This window comes from Phascolarctos cinereus, unplaced genomic scaffold, assembly GCF_003287225.1.
Source record: "Phascolarctos cinereus isolate Bilbo 61053 unplaced genomic scaffold, phaCin_HiC Scaffold_726;HRSCAF=1367, whole genome shotgun sequence".
NCBI lineage: Eukaryota > Metazoa > Chordata > Mammalia > Diprotodontia > Phascolarctidae > Phascolarctos > Phascolarctos cinereus.
In genome coordinates, this window is record NW_027556098.1 from 332,923,854 (window position 1) to 332,943,465 (window position 19,612).

The window sequence follows — 19,612 nt, forward strand, 5'->3', positions numbered from 1 at the left end:
AAATATTTCCTTTCTAATTTACAGATAGCCTTTCAAAAACAGCTATTGTGTCCCCCTAAGTCTTCTCTTCATCAGACTAAATAAATATCTGTAGTCGCCTTAACTGATCTTTATACGTCATTAGCTAGAGGTCCATCAGCATCCTAGCTGTCTTCCTCTGGTGGGCCTCCAATTTATCAGCAGTCTTCTTAAATGTGGTATTCAGAATGGAATGAGATACTCTAAATGCGATCTGCCTAGGACAAAGTAGAGCCAGACAATCACCTTCCTCATTCGAGACCCTAGGCCAATCTAAATGTAGCCTAAGATATGTTAATGTGCTTGCGCTCTCTCTCTCTCTCTCTCTCTCTCTCTCTCTCTCTCTCTCTCTCTCTCTCTCTCATCAGCCTCCAAAGGTTGGCATATCATAGCATTGAAATATTGCCACTAGCAAACCTTGTACAAACTGGAAAATCAATCAATAAACATTTATTAAGTACCTACTATGTGCCACACACTGGGTTAAGCTCTGACTTAATGACCAAAATGACCGAATAAAGGAGATTATTATAGCAGAAACACATCTTGAAAAATGCGGTGCTAATGAAATGGCTCTATCAGCATATACTATAAAAGCCAGAGACTATCCAGCTGATGATAAGACCCAAGATGTCTGTTAGCTCCATCACTCCCTTTGTGTGCAAAGGCTCTGTGGGAGTCCTTGCTCCCTGAATCATCCAAGAGTTTATATTCTACCTAGAGATGGAACCTCTGAGCATTTTAATTAGGAAGATGGAATGAATTGTCTTTTGCATTGGTTTTCCACTCCATCAACTCTCTTCTCCAACCAGGCACTTCAAAGGGCTCCGATTACTACCCAACTGAGAAATTCTCAACCTCTAGGACTCACCTCCTTTGCCTGGTTGCTGAATGTAACACACAAGGGCATTGTGTCACTTCAGGCTTGCTGCTCCATCAGTTCCTCCACAAACATTTATTGAGAGTACCTGTTCTGTGAAAGGCCCACATTGTTGATGCTGATGATTGCACTGTGCTAAGCACTATACACACATGGATAGAAAGAAGTATCTAACACCTGCAAGGCGTTTTCAACCTGTATTCTCAACTGGACCATAGTCATCACCACCTAATAAGACTCCCTGCCTCTGGTCACTCCTTTTTCCAATCTATCATTTATACAACTCTCAAAATAATCTTAAGGCATAGGTATAACCATATTCCTTTCCTTTATAAAACTGTTCAACTGCCAACAAATTCTTTAGATTGGAAGTTAAAGCCCTCTACAATCTGGCTTCAACCTACCTTTCTAGCTTATTTGCATATTAACTTTCCATTCTAGCTAAGCAAAACAACTGTCTTCTGATCTGTTTCTACTCTTTCTCACCTCTCTAAATTTGGGTCTATGTCTGATATTGTTCATGTTTAGAATGCATTTTATTCATATCACAGTATCTTAAATTTTTTCTTTTTCTTTAGTGCTCAGCCCCTATGATCATAGAAACTTTTTCCTGATCCCTACAAGTTGACTTCCCCAAATTTTCTTAAAATATCTATATATCTAGATCTTTGCCTCTGTCACATGCTAACCTGTGTTATTGAACCATGTGCTTGGGCACATCATACACCGTCCCCCATTAGACTGTAAGATACTCAAGGGCATAGACTGTACTTTTTTTTACCTTCCTATTCCTAGGTCTAGGGGTAGCAGAGTGGCCTCAAATAATAGCAATAATAATAACTAGCAATTACATAGCACTTTAAGACTGGTAAAATACTTTTCATATGCTTTCTCATTTGATCTTCACAACAACCAGGTAAGGTGGGTGCTATTATTATCCACATTTTACAGATGAGGAAATTGAAACTGAGGTTAGTTTAGGATCACAAAGCTGGTAAATATCTGAGGAAAGATTCTAACTCAGGTCTTCCTGACTTTTAAGGCCAATGCTTTATCCACTGACCCATCTTGCTGCCCTAAAAACCAGGAAGAACTCTGTCCAAGTCCTGTCTCTGACACATTCTAGATGTCACTTAATCTCCTAGTGTTGCAGGCAATTCTTTAAGATTATTATTACAGAGAAAGTGCTGAACTACATCAAAAGAGGAATTTTTTTTGATTTAAGAATTCACTATGCCATTGAAATTACATGGATCCAATCCAAATTCTGGTGTCTAGAACTATGCTTTGAATATTCATTTGTTCCTTCCTTTCTTATTTTGTTTATTTACTTGTTTGTTTCTTCATTTAACTATTTTCCTAGGTATTCATGTTTAATTTATTTGTTCATTCATCTATCCACTTAATCATTTATCTTTGTATTTTCTCTATCTATCTATCTATCTATCTATCTATCTATCTATCTATCTATCTATCTATAATCTATTGTCTAGATCTGTATTTTCAACAGTGTGAAATTTTCTAGTTTGGGAACCTCATCCACCACTGTAGATTAGTAATTGTAATTTAGGTTCTTAGAGAATTGTCTGGGAGCACTGATAGGTTAAGTGTCTTGTAACTGCAGTGTGTTTCAAAGACACGAGTAGAATTCGTGTTTTTCTGACTTTTGACCCTCTGTCCACTAGAAATGCTTTTTCTCTAAGCTTTGTTCATAGGAAGTGCTTAATAAATGTTTTTTTTTTATTAATTCATTCATCCATCCATCCATCCATCCATTCATAGCAGGTACTTGTAATAAAATCAAAATCTTGAGACCGTTGCAGGGGATAGAATTTGAAGGGGCACCATGACAGAGAGCAGTTGACCTGACATGATCAATCATGTTGGACTTCATTATCTACTAGCTGGGGAGGGAGTGCAGTGGTGGGGGAATCAGAAGACTTAGATTTGAATCCCTGCTCTTCTACTTACAATATGTGTAACTGAGCAATAACTCTAGGATATGTTTGAGTCCAGTGCTCACTGTACTGCAGTTTCCTCATCTGTAAAGTGAGAGAAAATTAGACTCAATGACAACTGGGGCAACTTCAAGTTCTAAATCTATGATCCTTCAAATCTATGATCCTTCAAACCTATGAAGCTGTGATTCCTACAATAAATAATGAATCCAATATGGCAAGATAGTAAAAAAAAAAAGGCAAAGGGCAAGACTTCTTAACCTGTGGTCTATGAACTTTTTTTTTAATTTAATCACTGCATTTTGATATGACTGTGTTCCCTTGCAATCCTCTGTATTTTATTTCATGAATTTGAAAACATTATTTGGAGAAAAGCTCCATAGACTTCACCAAACAACCAGTGGGATCCATGACACAGAAAAGTTCAAGAACTCCTACTCTAGGACATGAGAGGGAAAACAGAGAGCACTTCCAACTGGTCAGAGAAGGCTTGAGATTTGGGTAAGATTTGAATAGATGTACAAAGGGGGGGGAAACATTCTAGGTAAAAAAGGAGGGTAAGGGGACTAAGAGTGCAGAGAGATTCAGGTAAGCCTGGAGAAGGTAGAGGAACATGAAGAAAAGCATTTTGGCTGTAGGAGAAAATTCATAGAAGAGATTCAAGGAAGTTGTGAGGATAAAGTGAGATGATGTTTATAAATGGCCTAGAACAGGGCCTGGCACTTAATAATAGACCCCTAGTAGATGGTTAATAAATCATTAGTTCCTTCCTTATTTCCTTTCTTCCTTGACCTAATGAAGAGAGAGGGAATTCTATGGGTCCTGGAGCTAGAATTTGTTTAAAATATATAGCAGTTAGAAATAAGGGATGCTGTGTTTAGTGAGGGTTACCAAACTATGGTGATGTCAATCAGCCCGATTTCAGTTCCTTTAGGATGGGAACTATTTCTCATTTTTGTCTTTGTATCATCAGTGCCCAACTCAGTATCTCACATATGCTTAATAAACACTTATTGAATTATTGAATTATTCAGAGAATATCACTAGCATTAGAAGGACATACTACAGAAAGGGTTTCTAAGCAAAGTTTCCAGATAGGTATCAGAAGGTTAGGAGAAGCTTTCTTCTAATGTTCGAGAATTCTATACTGTGGCATAAGGTGTTTAGGCCTGTATCTAGAGGCCAAGTGGGAAACAGAGATTAGGAAAAGCAGAAGAGGCAAAAAGATGTTGTCTGAAACAACAATGGATAGTTTTGCTATTTGATGTGGCCTTCTAGCTAGGGCAGCTTCTAGCTAAGCTCACCAAGGTAGGTCCCCTTCAGTTCGTGGTTCTAATCGTGTCTGTTATTTCCCTTAGTTAGGATGGGAAAGAGGAGTCTTTGCCAGGGACTGAAAGGAGGCAGATTCCTCTCAGATACCTGTTGCTGCCTTCATATTTGGAAAGGACCAATATCATATCCCAATGTTAGAATCAATGTACAGTGTGTCTGACTGTGGTTGATCGGACCAATATGAGTTCAGAAGGCTTTAATACAGGTAGGGCACAGATAGTCTGCATGAATGTTTGAGTTGGAGATGTCTCTAAAGTTGTATATCTCATTTTTCTTTTGAGCTATCACCACTCTGGTTCACTCATAGAGCATAGTGTCTTCTTTGATATGGGCCATCATGCTGGAGGGTAGAGATCCTAGAGATCAATAGATGGTTGAACTGTTTCTTCATTTGTAAACTAAGCTTGTACTCCTTTATGAGGTCCATTGAAAGGTTTTGTGGAACCATTGGCTAATTCTTTAAATATTTATGTTTACTTCTATTCCCCCAAAGAGACTCTAAGCTCTGTTCTTTGTATCCTGCACAACCCCTAATAAAGCCATTAACCTAAGTTAGCACCATGCTTGGCATGTAGTAAGTATTTAATAAATGCATTTGTAATTCATTCATTCACACAATAGGAATTCAGTGAATATATTTGAATGAATGAATGAATAAATATGAAAGCCTTACTTCCATAAATAGGTTTCTGGCATCCTAAAAGTAAAGATTGTTTCTTCTATATCCTCCTATCCCTAGCTCATGTAGGACAGCACATAGCCAGCCATTATTGAGTGCTTATCAAAATACTGTGCTGACTCTGTACATAGGAAATATTAAATTCTAGTTGGCAGATGTAGCCCATTTATACAAATATAGTCCCTTTACTTGCAATTCTATTGCCTCTCATGAACCCCAGAATAGTAATAAGGGTTAGGGGGAGCCTTGTTGAAAAGGAGATAAAAATCAATTCACTGACCTTCCAAAATGTGACAGTTCTCCACCAGGCAGCATTGCTGACCTGAGCAGTAGTCATTTTTATCATTCCTTGGTTTTCTATCTGTCTGAGCATAGCAAGGCAGTAGAGAGTATTTTTCTCCACTGCTATGACGGAGGATAGGGCTGGTTGCAGCATTCTTGTTCTTTCTCTTGCCTGGAGGACTCAGAAAGCCATTTTCCTTTGACTTGGTAGTGACTTCATGGAAATTAATAACTAGTGGACTCAGTTATCCCCATTAGAATACAAGTACCTTGAGGGCAGGGACTATTTTGCTTTTGTCTTTGTGGCAACTAGCATAGTACCTAGAACATATAGATGTTTAATGAATGCTTGTTGATTGAGTGAATGAATGAAATAGGAATCAGAGCATAAGAGTGAAAAGGACACTCTTAAAGACCATCTAGTTCAAAAGACTCTGAAAAGGGGCCTGCTCTGTAGTATATCTGATTAGTGTCAATCTATCCTCTTCTTGAAGACCTACAGAGAGGGAAAATTTGCTATCTACCAAGGCAGCTCAAACAAGGTTAGGACATCTTCTCTTATATGGAGCCTCAATTTACCTCAACATGACTTCTACTCATTTTTCCTAGTTTTGCCCTCTGGAACACAGTAGAATAATATCAATCTAATTTCTACATAACAGATCTTCATAGCTGGAAAGCACCTATCATGCCCCAGCTAAGTCTTCTGTCCAAGCTAAGCACCCCCACGTCCTACAACTAAGATGAATAGGGTGTTGCTTCTACTCCTTTCACCATCCTGGCTGATCTCCTCTGGAACTGGTATATTTCTCTAAAATCCATCCTGAAATGTGGTATCCAGAAGAGAACACAGTACTCTAGTATTGGTCTGACCCAGGAACAGCAAACGAGATATCCTCTTCTTCATGCTGGGCATTCTGCCTCTATGAGTTCAACCCATGATTGCAGCAGATTCTTCTTTTGTCATGCTTACACTGTTATTTCATATTGAGTTTTACGTGGTAGGCACTGTGCCAAGTGCTGGGGATATAAAGACAAAAATGAAAACAGCTCCTGCCCTCAAAGGGTTTATGTTTTACCAGAGCCAGCTAAACTCCCAGGAAAGATACTTGCCCCTGAGCACTACTTTTGGAAAGCTGTGATTATTAGCAAGTTTTTCCTTTCACCATGCTTACCTGTGCAACTTTCTCTCCTGCTGTTCCTAGTGGTGGCTGGGGACTAAGCAGAGTAAACATAATGCCTCAGCTGTATGACTTCTCTTCAAGGGCATAAAGGCAGGAGTGTGGCTGGAGCCAATGTGTACCATCTCTCAAGAGCTGTTTGTTTTATATATATATATATATATATATATATATATATATATATATATATATATATATATATATATATTTAATATAAACTTATTTATTTTTAGTTTTCAACATTCACTTCCACAAGGTTTTGAGTCCCCAATTTTTCCCCCATCCCTCCCTCCACCCCAAGATGGCATGCATTCTGAATATCCCTTCCCCTAGTCTGTCCTCTCTTCTATCTCTCCCCCGCCCTTCTCTTATCCCCTTCCCCTTCATTTTCCTGTAAGGCAGGATAGACTTCTGTACCCCATTTCCTGTATTTCTTATTTCCCCAGTATCATGTGAAAACATTTTTTAAAACACATGTTTTTAAAACTTCAGGTTTCAAATCTTCTCTCTTCCTCCCTCCCCACCCACCCTCATTGAAAAGGCAAGCAACTCAATATAGGTTGTACATGTACAGTTATGCAAAACACGTCCATAGTAGACATGTTGTGAAAAACTAACTCTATTTCCCTTAATCCTATCCTGCCCTCCCATTTATTCTCTTCTTTCTTTTGACCTTGTCCCTCCTGAGAATCATTTACTTCTGATTACCCCCTTTCCCAATCTGCCCTCCTCTCTATCATCCCCCTGCTCTTGTCCCTTCTCCCCCTATTTTCCTGTAGGGTAAGGCAGATTTCCATACCCAATGAATGTGTATGTTATTCCCTCTTTAAGCCAAGTCCTATGAGAATAAGATTCACTCATTCCCTCTCACCTTCCCCCGTTTCTCCTCCAGTGTAAGAGACTTTTCTCTTTTTTTTGGTGAGATAATTAACCCATTCTACCTCTCCCTTTCTTCTTCTCTGAGTATAATCCTCTCTCATCCCTTAATTTTATTCTCCAGATATGACCCCTTAATCTTCAGCTCACCCTGTGCCCTCTATCTATCTATCTATCTACATATACATACATATAATTTATTTCCTCCAACTACCCTAATACTGACAAAGGTCTCATGACTTATAAATATCATCTTTCCATGCAGGAATGTAAACAGTTCAATCTTTCTAAGTCTCTTATGATTTCTCTTTCCTGTTTACCTCTTCATGTTCCACTTGAGTCCTGTATTTGAAAGTCAATTTTCTATTCAGCTCTGGTCTTTTCATCAAGAATGCTTGAAAGTCCTCTATTTCACTGAATGACCATTTTTTCCCCTGAAGGATTATACTCAGTTTTGCTGGGTAGGTGATTCTTGGTTGTAATCCTATGTCCTTTGCCCTCCAGAATATTATATTCCATGCCCTGTGTCCTTTAATGTAGAAGCTGCTAAATCTTGTGTTATCCTGATTGTGTTTCCACAGTACTTGAACTGTTTCTTCTGGCAGCTTGTAATATTTTCTCCTTGACCTGGAACTCTGGAATTTGGCTACAATATTCCTAGGAGTTTTCCTTTGGGGATCTCTTTCAGGAGGAGATCTGTGGATTCTTTCAATTTCTATTTTGCCCTCTGGTTCTAATATATCAGGGCAGTTTTCCTTGATAATTTCTTGAAAGATGATGTCTAGGCTCTTTTTTTGATCATGGCTTTCAGATAGTCCAATAATTTTTAAATTCTCTCTCCTGGATCTATTTTCCAGGTCAGTTGTTTTTCCAATGAGATATTTCACATTGTTTTCTAATTTTTCATTCTTTTGGATTTGTTCTACTGTGTCTGATTTCTCATAAAGTCACTATCTTCCAATTGCTCTATTCTAATTTTTAAGGAAGTATTTTCTTCAGTAAGCTTTTGGACTTCCTTTTCCATTTGGCCAATTTTTTTTTTAGGGCATTCTTCTCCTCATTGGCTTTTTGGACCTCTTTTGCCATTTGGGTTAGGCTATTTTTTAAGGTGTTATTTTCTTCAGTATTTTTTTGGGTCTCCTTTAGCAAGCTGTTGACTTGTTTTTCATGATTTTCTTGCATCACTCTCAGTTTTTCCTCTACTTCCCTTACTTGCTTCTCAAATCCCTTTTGAGCTTTTCCAAGGCTTGGGACTGATTCATATTTTTCTTGGAGGCTTTGGATGTAGGAGCTTCGACTTTATTGTCTTCTTCTGGTTGTATATTTTGATCTTCTTTTTCGCCAAAGTAAGATAATATAGTCTGACTCTTTTTGTGCTGCTTGCTCATGATCCCGGCCAATTACTTGAGTTTTAAACTCTTTGTTAAGGTATGAATCTGCTTCCAATGTGGAGAATGTATTGTCCCAAGCTTCGGGGGGTTTGTACAGCTGTTTTCAGAGATACTTGTAGGACCCTGTAAATTTTCAGTTCTTCTAAGGTGGTATGATAAGGGGCGAGGTGTTTACTCCTTTCCTGGCCTGTGACCACAAGTACTCCTTTCTGTCCTGTAACTGTGAGGAGGGGTTTCTGTCCACAGCTACTACAAGCTCCACCATGCCAGTGCTCCTCCTCACCCTAGCACTGCCACCCAGAGCTGTGGCCCAGATCGAAACACGGGCAAAGCAAGAGATTCCTGCCTCAGCACTGGCAAAGAGATCCCAGCAGTCCCTCTCTGATCAGCCACTGGATTCCCCCTCAGTCTCTGGGCCAGAAGCTCAGGAAGCAGCTGCCCCCCCAGGGCCATGCTCTTGGGGAATGGAGATGAAACCCCGCCTTCCTTTCTCAGCACTGACAGAAAAGACTTTTCCCACTGACCTTCTAAGTTGTCTTTGGCTTTGGTGGATTGAGGAGTCTGGAAAGCTGCCCGAGATTCAGTCCTCTGAGGCCTGCTCCAGGTTCACTGTGGCCTGCATGCCCACGCTGCGCTGTGCTCCCAGCCCCGCGCGATACACCTTTCTGATCGATCATCCAGGGTGTCTTGGGCTGGAAATTTGTTTCACTCTGTCTTTTTGTGGGTTCTGCTGCTTCAGAATTTGTTTAGAGCCATTTTTTAATGAGCATTTGGAGGGGTTTGGAGGAGAGCTCAAGCAAGTCATTGCTTTCACTCTGCCATCTTGGCTCTGCCCCCCTGGTTGTTATATTTTCTATGAGCATTTACATCTCAGAAATTGTAAACACTACAAATTAGGGCTTGATTTGTTGATTGCCTAAACTTAAGAAAGTGATGGAGAAAAGAATGATGCACATTAAACTTCAAAGTATGTCCAGTGCTCACATTTTTTCTGCAGAGGGCCTATCATTAAACATTTACCAGTAAATCCCTGCTCTGAGCACCTTACCTTTTGCTAATTCACCTTGTTTCTTTCTCTCATCACTATAAAATACCTATATTGTCATTTATATAGCACTTAACATTCACTACACCACTTGAGCCTCAAAATAACCTTTTGAGATAGTTATAGCAGGTACTATTACCATCATTTTCCAGATGAGGAAACTGAGGCTCAGAGAGATTAAATGATTATGGAACTAGGAAACAGCAGAGATATGTTTTGAACCCTGATCTTCCTGGTGCTAAGGCTGACTCTCTGTTATGTTAAACTGGCTACCTCTCTATAATTTAGCATTACCTTACAAAAGGAATTTACTCACAGAATTTATGATGCTCTTGGCAAACCAAACTAAGGGAATTAGGAAAGCAGTTTTTATTTGTGTCATTTAATGAAGCCAGTAATTTCAATTCAAAATCAGAGAAACATTAGCCTCACTTCCAGTTTTTGATAGCCTCATAAAATATTCCTTTGCATAACTGATTGTAGTGCAGAGCATTTGAAAGACTCTTTTAGGTCAACTTGGGGTTTATCATTTCTTTCCTTCTCAGTGGTACTTCTAGAAAATTAATCTGAAAACAGGACAAAACGTACAAAAGACAGCTTACTTATTATTACTTGCATTCTATGCCACTTTTCAAACAAAATAATCACAGAATTGTTAGTAAACTTCCTAGGCAGAGATTCAAATATTGGGAAAGGGCATAGCACTGGTTCATTAGGAATAGCTTTCTGAGCCCCAAGAATGTAGTCACCTATACATTAGAACATTGGAACACTACACTGTAACTTTTATGTAGGAAGGTGAAGAGTTGTTTTCTTTAATTGAAGAAAAAACAGTCCCTGCCTTCAAGCTGCTTATATTTTGGTGGGGGGAACTGAGTTCACTTGTCATTAATTCCCAGGAAATCACTGCCAAATTAAAGGACATGGCTTTCTGAGTACTCAAGGCAAGAGAAAGAATAGTAAGAATACTGTGACCAGCCTCATTCCCATCACAGTGTTGGATAAACATAATCTGTATTACCTTCTTGTGCTCGGATAGACAACTGAGCAGTGACAGAAAGTGACTTTCTAGTGTAGGGAAGTTAAAGTACAGAAAATTCAATTATGGTCATGGAAGGGCTGGAGTAAGGGACACTAAAGAATATGTTGTTAAAAAAATGTCCTAGATGTTTAATTCCTCCTGCCATTAGCCTTCCTTGGGTCTTCACTTTGTGGCTTATGACCCTTCTCAGTCGTGTACTTTCCTGTGCTACAATGGCAGAGTTGGGTAGGCAGCGTATTGGAATAATTGAGATGCTTTTATGATTATGGCTCTTCTTTTAGGGCAGTTTTGTCTTGTTGATAGTAATCCACACTCTGAGTGCTTTGGTCAAGCTTTATCCCAATGACTGGCCACTATTGCCTTCTCCCCCACTGCAATTTTATAGCCCTTATTACTTGGACCAAACTAAAGCCCGCAGGAATGAAGGATGAATACGACAAACCTTATACCCGAGGAGCTCAGTCTACTTGAGGAGGCCAGCCTAGGCATATATGCATAAAAACAATGAATAATGCAAGGCAATATAAAAGTATGATACAATTCTAACTGTTTCATTTACATGGAAATAGTAAGAAGAAAGAATGCTAGATTTGGAATCAAAATAACTAGATTCAGCTCCTCTCCTTCCTATTTGTTGTGTTGTGTCTTTGTGTACCTTGTTATAAAACTACAAAGAGTGACTTCAGATAAGTCACTTGAGATTTTTGAGTCTCTGTTTCTTAATCTGTAAAGTAGGGATAATAAATGTAGTATTTGACTCACAAATGTCATTGTAAAGAAGTCTTAAGATGCTATTGAAAAGTGAGTGATTAGCACCACTGCCATCACCAATCCTCCTCCTCCTCCTGTTCTATATGAGTCTTTTCTCTCCAACAGCACTGAGAATGCTTTCATGGCAGAGCTGATCATATTTTGCTTATATTCTTCGTAGTACATAGGATGATGCTATTTCACAGAACATCCATGCTTGGAAAGGACCTCCATGATAGACTAGTTAGTGCAATCCCTTCATTGAACAGATAAGGAAATAGGCCCACAGCAGGGAAAATGACTTGCCTAAGGTCACAGAGCTGGTAAGTACTTAGTGAAAGCTTTTTAACTGACTGGTCAAACTATTCTTCTTTGGGGCTTTACTGATACAAAACACACATACTTCTGAATGTTACAAAGGAGTAGGTTTAGTTTTTCATTCAGATCATCTCCAATGACAGCCTTTCATAAGATAAGTATCAAGTATTTTGTATCCCCAGCACCAATTAATGTAACTAACAAGACATTCTATGCCCTGATATCTTTAACAGGAAAGAATGCCACTTTGATTGAGTTATAGAATTAATCAGTCAAATCTCTAAATCAGGCATGAACAGAATTTAAAAACCTCTAGGGATTCAATCAATCACAGACATTAATTAGGTATGAGCAGTCTACTTAATCAAGTTGGGAAGGAGCAAAGAGTCATTGGATAGAGTCATATGGTGAAATGTTTTGGAGTCAGCTGAAAGAATAAGACACAGTTCTGTGCCTATGTGTATCAGAAATGCAGGTTCTAACAGGACCATTCCATCAACTGCACTGGGAATCAAGTTTGGGGAGCACTTTAAGAATGCAGAATTTTGGGGTCTGTGTCAGAAGGCAGGGCATGGGGCTGGGGAGATTGAATGCAGGGGTATCACATCCTTCTCCCTCTTCATTGGCATGCCAGTGAGACTAGATTGGTAACAGTGCATCCAGCTAGGAGCTGAAAGAGGACCAACCTGATAGGTGGAAGGAAGGCAGCATCAGACATCTTGCACTCTTTGGGGCAGAAAAAAGTAAAACTTTAGTATTCTCCAAGGGCCTGGATCCTTGTGGCCCAGTAGAGAACACACACACTTTCATGAAGACTATATGAGGCCAGAAAGAAGAGAGAAAGGGGTTTTTATTCAATGAGAACCTTCTGCCTCATGCACTTTTTAAACTTGATTTCATATTTCCATGTACTCTATATACTCTTGTGGAAGACTGTGTCCTAGATTACTGGGGAGAATATTGTATACCAAATATTCTTATTATACTATGTTAGTAAATAGTGCCAACTAAAAACTAATCAACTGGATAATTGATATGAATTGAATTAGCAATTATAAGCATAAACAATTGGGGGCAGAATAATTCCTAAGTCATAATACAAAAGAAAAGACACTCCAATCCTTCAGGGTTAACCCTTGAACTTATATGAGACAAGGAGTCCAACACCCTCTGGGAACCCACCTCTGGCCACCCACTAGATAATGTGAGGGGGTGCCACACTAGAATACTAGAATTGATCTAACCTTGAGGCCATCTGGATAGTGATGTGTTGAAATGATTAATTCACTATTATTCAATCTATTAGCCTTAATTGCTTCATTAAACAATCCATATTATTCTATTATATAATTTGTCACCTTCACATTCATATTGTAGAATCCAGATTCAGTATTATATGAATTGTTGACTAACAGATTCCCTCCTTCATCCCTTTCCATAGTCTGTTTTCCAGGAGAAAATAAGCTTGTTGAGGGCAGGGGCTATGTATTATTTTATCTTCTCATTGCAAGTACCCAACATACTGTTTACAAATATTCTTCTCCAGGCTGTACTCCGAGCTTCTTTTAACATGTCCCAGAAACTTCTTTATTGTGACACTTACTCCAGCCCTGGAATTCACACATCAGAAGTATTCTCTGTCCCTCCAAATGAGGCAGTTTGTTTTAGTGCCCTTTGGAGTCAGAAACACTTGGCTGGTGTCTGTATCTTGCCTCTGCTATTCATTAACTCTCTCACTTAACTTCTCAACTTCAGCAAAATGGTAGTAATATTTGTCCTCCCAGACTCGTGGAGATGTTGGGAGATCAGCACCTAGTAAACTTTGTGTAAGCATTAATAAAGATCATAAAACAATAAAATGATATGTTTCTGTATGGATGGGGAAAATGCATTGCTTTCAGGCATTTCAGGGGATGAGCTATCATGCATTAACAAGAATTCTAGCATTCTGAGATACAGATGCACTTGCCACTACAATGAAAGAATAATGCTGCATGATTAATGGGAATGCTATGCCTTCTACAATAGCTGGATGTAATTCATTTAGCAAGCATTTGTTAATCTCCTGATATGTATGGAAGGGGTGTGCAATAATTTATTAAGTACCTATTAAGTGAAGGACCCTGTGCTAAGTGCTTTATACATATTATCTCATTCGATCCTCACAACAACCCCATTCTATTAGGAGAAGGAGGAAGGGAATAAACATTTATATAATACCTACTATGTGCCAGGAACTGCCCTAAACACTTTTTACATTCCAAATGTACTAAAATGCCCCAGTGGCATAAATAGCACATCATTAGCAATCTGGTAATTATTGAACAAGACACAGTAACATTTTTGCTGCCTTTATTGATTATCTTAAAGACTGTGACTCAGTTTTGAACTCATGGTTTATTTATACAACTGGGGCACTTTGGCACATTCTTTTTGCTCCATGGTAAACATATATATTCCTCATCTTTATAGATTTTTATTTTAGTGATATAAACTGTGAATGTGGTATGAAGTACAGAAGTATGTAATTGGCTGATATTTGGAGTTATTGGTGTTCTCATATTTTTTGGTAGATAAGTGATACATTCTGTTAAGAAAGTTGGCATCAGGCTTGAACTGGAGAGGAATCTTGTTAAATTATTTTGGATTTATGGGATATGTTAAAGCATATGAGTGAAAAAATATGACTCTTATCAGCTCTGAGACTTTCCAGTTTTGAGAAAAGTTAGCTTCAGTCACCTCCCTTAACTAGTTTGTAGTTTGTTATATAAAGGATGTATAACTATCTGTTCCACAATTGAACCAACTTATGTTTTCATTGGTTTATACTTCTTGTGGCCATAGAGATGACTAGACAGTTTCCTCATTCTCCTTCTTTGGGCATTCTCCCCCCCTTTCTGCTTTTTTTTTTCTTAAGCCATTGTAGTAAGTTTTTGATTGATACTGAACTATTTATTTATTTTTTTACTGATTTGACTTATTGTTATAGATTTGAATTTTGGCTTTTGTTTTTAATTAGTGATTAAAGAAATCTAGAATTCCTAATATAATCTTGATTTCTGGATCTCTCCTCTCACGCTACTTTTTATTGCTTTTAATTGGTTTTTCAGGTTTTCTATTGCACATAACAGCTACATATTGACATATTTGTCTAATGCTGTTGTTCTTAACCTTTTCTTATTGTATTACTTGGAACTAAGAGTACTATTGACAGAAAGTAGTATAAAGTCCTTGCACATTATGGTTAAGAGCTGTTTCAAGTTTTGTTATGATGAAGTATTGACACTTAAGGTGATTTTTCATCTCTTCAGTCCATTTCATTGTGGATTTTCTGTATTTAGAGGATTAGTAGGAAGCAACATCTGCTGCCAGCAGTATCTGGCACTATTGGCATTTTTGATTTGTTCTAGTGTATCTGGCTCTCTCTCTCAATCTAGAACATGAGGAAATGTCTGCTTGTTCTGTTGACCTCGGTGCCAAGTTATGAGCATAGTGGTTCTCAGTAAAGTCTTTCCTCTTCTATTTCTCTGACTCTTGGGAACATTTCCATTAAACTGACCAGGGTAATAACTCAGCCATTGACCAAAAGCCTCAGTGACAGCTATTGACCTTTAGTACTGCCTACAGTTGGAGAGAAGAGAAACTGCTCATAAATGCCTCTTGCCCTGTATTTCCACCTCTGGTTGGAAAAGGAAAAACAGAGAGCTTTGCAGCTGCTTTGTACCCTGGTGAATTTCCTTGCCTGACTTAAAGAGTCAATAAGAGCTGTGTTCCTAGGAGTTCTGTTCTGAATGGGTAGTGGATTCTCTGGATGAGTAAATGACTGGCTCTATTAGACTGTATGTATAACTCAAAGAGAGTCAGTTTGATAAAAATTTCCAATTCTCTTATTTAAAGGGAACTGTTCCAGAGGAAACATTTTCTAAACATTTATTCAAGAATATTCTAAGTTGAAGGAGCTTGCAGGTATTAGAGTAAAAGAGAAGATTTCCTCAACTGAAGGGGACCAAAAGACAAGAAAATAAGAAGAGACCGTGGTTTCTTGAGCAGACATTCCTGAATGGGCCAGTGACACCAAAGCATATATGCCAGAGATGTAAATTATCATAAGCATATGGGCTTTCTTCCCTTTCTTCTCTGACAGGTGCCTGTACACCCCCACAGATACCGAGTATATCGCTGTGACCACATATGAATTCAGATGTATTTTATTTTATATATACATTTGCTTTAATATGTGAGTATCAATAACATTTTTATTTCTTCTGCACTATTGCTAAAGAAATGGTTATTTTTTAAAAAATTTATAAGTTTTTATGAATCTCTGGTTGTGGGAAAAAAAGGAAGAATATTATTGGAGACCCAAAAATCAGAATGGTAAATATATATGTGTCCCCTCAACAGTGTTACTTCTAGGACTCTGAGAGACTTAAATGTAACCATGTATAGCCTATTTCTGGGCATCCATATTTATCAGAGTAAGGTTAGGGTGGGTTGATTCACTTAAGGAGTGAGTAAGTATTAGCATGTCCCATGTAAGGAGTGATCTATTGCGTTAAATTAGTGGGTAATTATACTACGCCACGTGACTCCAGTCTTGCCACTGGTGATACACTTCCTTAAACCTTTTTTAGAGTGTCTATTCAACTTCTAAGTCATTGGACTAATATGACAAAAAGTACTTCACATCTCCCCCAGTTCATATCCATCTAAATGACCTCATGTGACATTTTTGTCTGTCTCTAGAAATTCTGATGTGTCCTTGGGTGGAGGAGACTAGGGGTGAAGATCTGTTTTGATGGCTGAAGAGCAGGGATCTCTGAGGTCATCTGGAACCTGCATAGAATCAAAGCTGAATCCCTGGGGTTGGCATAAGAGTAGCCTTATGGATCTTCTAGGATGAACACTTAATCTGGGGTCCATGAAGTTTGAAAAATATTTTGAGAACTATTTCAATATAATTGTTTTTCTTTGTGATCCTATGTATTTTATTTTATGTATTTAAGAACATATCCTGAGATAGGGTCCATAGGCTTCAGACTACCAAAGGAGTTTATGATACAAAAAATAGTTAAGAACCCTTGCCCTATCATGAAGGAATACTGTAGGGATGACTCCCCTATAAAGCTGCCCTTAAGTAAAAGCTGTCTTAGGCATCCAGGAGATTATGGAGAATGGGATACACTACCATATATGAGAAAATGGCTCCCAAACCTGAAGGAACCCACTGAAGAAAAAACAAACTCAAAAGTCAACATGAAATGCTCCATATTCTTTTGAAGGCTTCTCTAAACACAGATTTCCTCATGGCTCCAACAGAAAAGAAAAGAAAAAAATATATATGGATATATAAGTGTGTGTATGTGTGTATGTGTATGTGTTTATATGTGTATGTATAAATAAAAGTCAACCAATGAGTCTGCTCTCATCTGTACTATGTTCCTCTGATAGCCAGGGAAATAGTGCTTCAGTTCTATGTTTCTACATCATAGCACAATTGGGAAATGGCTTAGAACCCAAGACTATTGGCAAAGCCATATGTATGAGTAACCAGTCCCTGCTTCCACTCACAAATTTCCAGAATACTGACTCAAATAATCTTGTAGAAGTCTTTCCCCCAATAACTCCTTTTTGGAAACATACATCCATGCAATTTAGCAGTTTTTAAAACTCATGCAACATACCCAGGTTTAAGAAGGTCACATATTCCTGGGAAGTCTCCAGGTTGTGGATGAACCATTACTAAGACACATGCACAGTTCAGTGACAGGTACAATTTAGATGGAACACATAGGAAGTAAAGGAGCTGAGAATCTACAGGAGCCAGAGGAAGGCTAGCTCATCTCATTTTAGCACTGGGAAGTCACGTTCATCCCTACCAGTTCATTGGCTTGCTACAGCAAGAGACATGCTAGCCTGAGAAAAGGCATCAGACTCAATCCCAGATTACTCTGCGGCCACTAGTCATTTGCTTTTGTGGTCAGCTCAGTCCATAATGTGAAATCCTTGCAATCTCCTCCTATTTCCAATCTGCAGTATAGGGTAAGCATTAAGTCACACCCCTCGGGTTCACATTTAAGCATGCAAAGCACACTACTCTGGGTAAAAACAGCATCTTGGACATGAAGTTCTCATGACTTAAGATGAGAATGGCCCTGAAAGGTTTTGTGAACCACACAGACATAAAGAATCAGTGGTGGCTAAAGATGTTGAACATACTGGATGGGAAGCACAGTTAGTACAGACTGAGGATCTGGGCTGGGGCCCAGCCCGCTGGCTCCTCTTGCTCACAGACATTCCACACTGCCTCAGGCCACTTACTGTTTGCTTACCTGCTCATGGTTGCTCGCCCACCATTCCCCATACTCTCTTTGGGGGTGAAACACTCTATTTCCGACTTGTTCTGGGCCAGTCTCCTGCCTTTGTACCTAATGAATCATGACAACGACAGGAGCAAAGAGAAAGAGGTGATTGTGTGCTGGGCAGCTGTGTGGTGGAAGAGCCAATGTGAAGAGGGATGCTTGAAAGAGGGCCCAGAATATAGGACTTTCCAAAGGCACCAGTCACCCCATATTAAAGTCTACAGTCCGAGAATACAGCAGGAAATCTCAGCCCAGCTCTCTCTTCTCACTCTAACAGTTACTGTCAGATATCTTTTTACATTATGCAAATATTCATTAAGTACCTGAAGGCATTGTGTCCTGGTTTTTTTTTTCTTTGATAGACCCTGGAATTTATATCATTGCTGTTTGGTTAAAACCTCATTAAATAAACTTAGTTTCAATGTCTCTTACTAATCACAAACAAAATCATCATTAACCTACATTTCCGGAGCTTATGTGGGGTATTATGTTGAGCATTTGAGACTCAATGAAGTCTAAGACAGATTCCTGGCTAAACCACAGTGCAACTGAAGCTTAGCCGGCAGTATAGAAGTGCCTAAACTGTTAAGAATGCATCTTGTAGGTTCTTTTATTTGAGAATATTGTATAATGCTCCTCTGAAGGTATTAACAACTTCATTTCAAAGACAAATTTCACCATGTAAAATCACTAGAAGACAAATTTTAATTTTTTAAACATCCTTAAATTCATATAACACTTTAAAGTTTTCAAAATATGGTCAAAAGTTACATCAAAGACCTTTTGCTGGTGTGGAGACTCTGTTGTATTGATTTATTAGTATGAGAGCTCCTACTGATGGAGAGAGGGACCCATTTAAAACAGAAAAGGGATTTGAACCCAGGTTTTCACAACGCTAATACAATACGCACTATACCAGAGATATCAAACACGTGACTCACATGCCTCATGTAAACTACAACTCTCCCAAGGATGACTGGAACCAGATTAAAATGTAATTGGGAAATTTTCAACAAAATAAACTAACCCCTCCCCCCAAAACAACATTGATAGCATTACATTTTAAAACTAAGCATACATGCAGCCCTGAGGGATCCTTACGTATGATTTAGTGGCATTTCTTTTATATTTTGACATGACTGCAGTGCACCATACTAACTCAGTCACCTATATTACCATATTTTTGGATTTCCACAACAACCCCATAAAGAAAATATGACATGTGCTCTTGTGTCCATGTCACAGAAATGAAGTGACTTCAGACCATGTAGAATTCTGATCTGGCTGAGATAATGAATGAGCAAATAATTTTCCTTCTCTCAGTGTTGGAAGTGATTGTCTGGTCCAATTCCTTACCTCAAGTGGTTATCTGGTCCAGTTTTCTACCTTCAGGGAGATAAAAGTAATATTTTCCCTACTTTATACATGAAGAGAACAAGGTCTCAAGAACTTGAGTAACATACACAGTGTCAACGAGAATTGAATGGCAGAACTAGTA

The 19,612-nt window shown here is 38.6% G+C and overlaps 1 protein-coding gene across 4 annotated transcripts in view; it reads right to left on the reverse strand.

Moving 5' to 3' along the window:
• The window catches only part of GRM5 (glutamate metabotropic receptor 5), a 667,058-nt gene that overhangs the window by 12,071 nt on the left and 635,375 nt on the right, over window positions 1–19,612 (reverse strand). For 2 of the 4 annotated variants that reach the window (XM_020993803.2, XM_020993804.2), the window contains exon 9: window positions 18,085–18,180. The exons of the other annotated variants lie outside the window; for them this stretch is intronic. In XM_020993803.2, coding sequence (XP_020849462.1) covers window positions 18,085–18,180 — 96 coding nt within the window. The remainder of the gene's footprint in view (window positions 1–18,084; window positions 18,181–19,612) is intronic. 4 annotated transcript variants of the gene reach the window in all.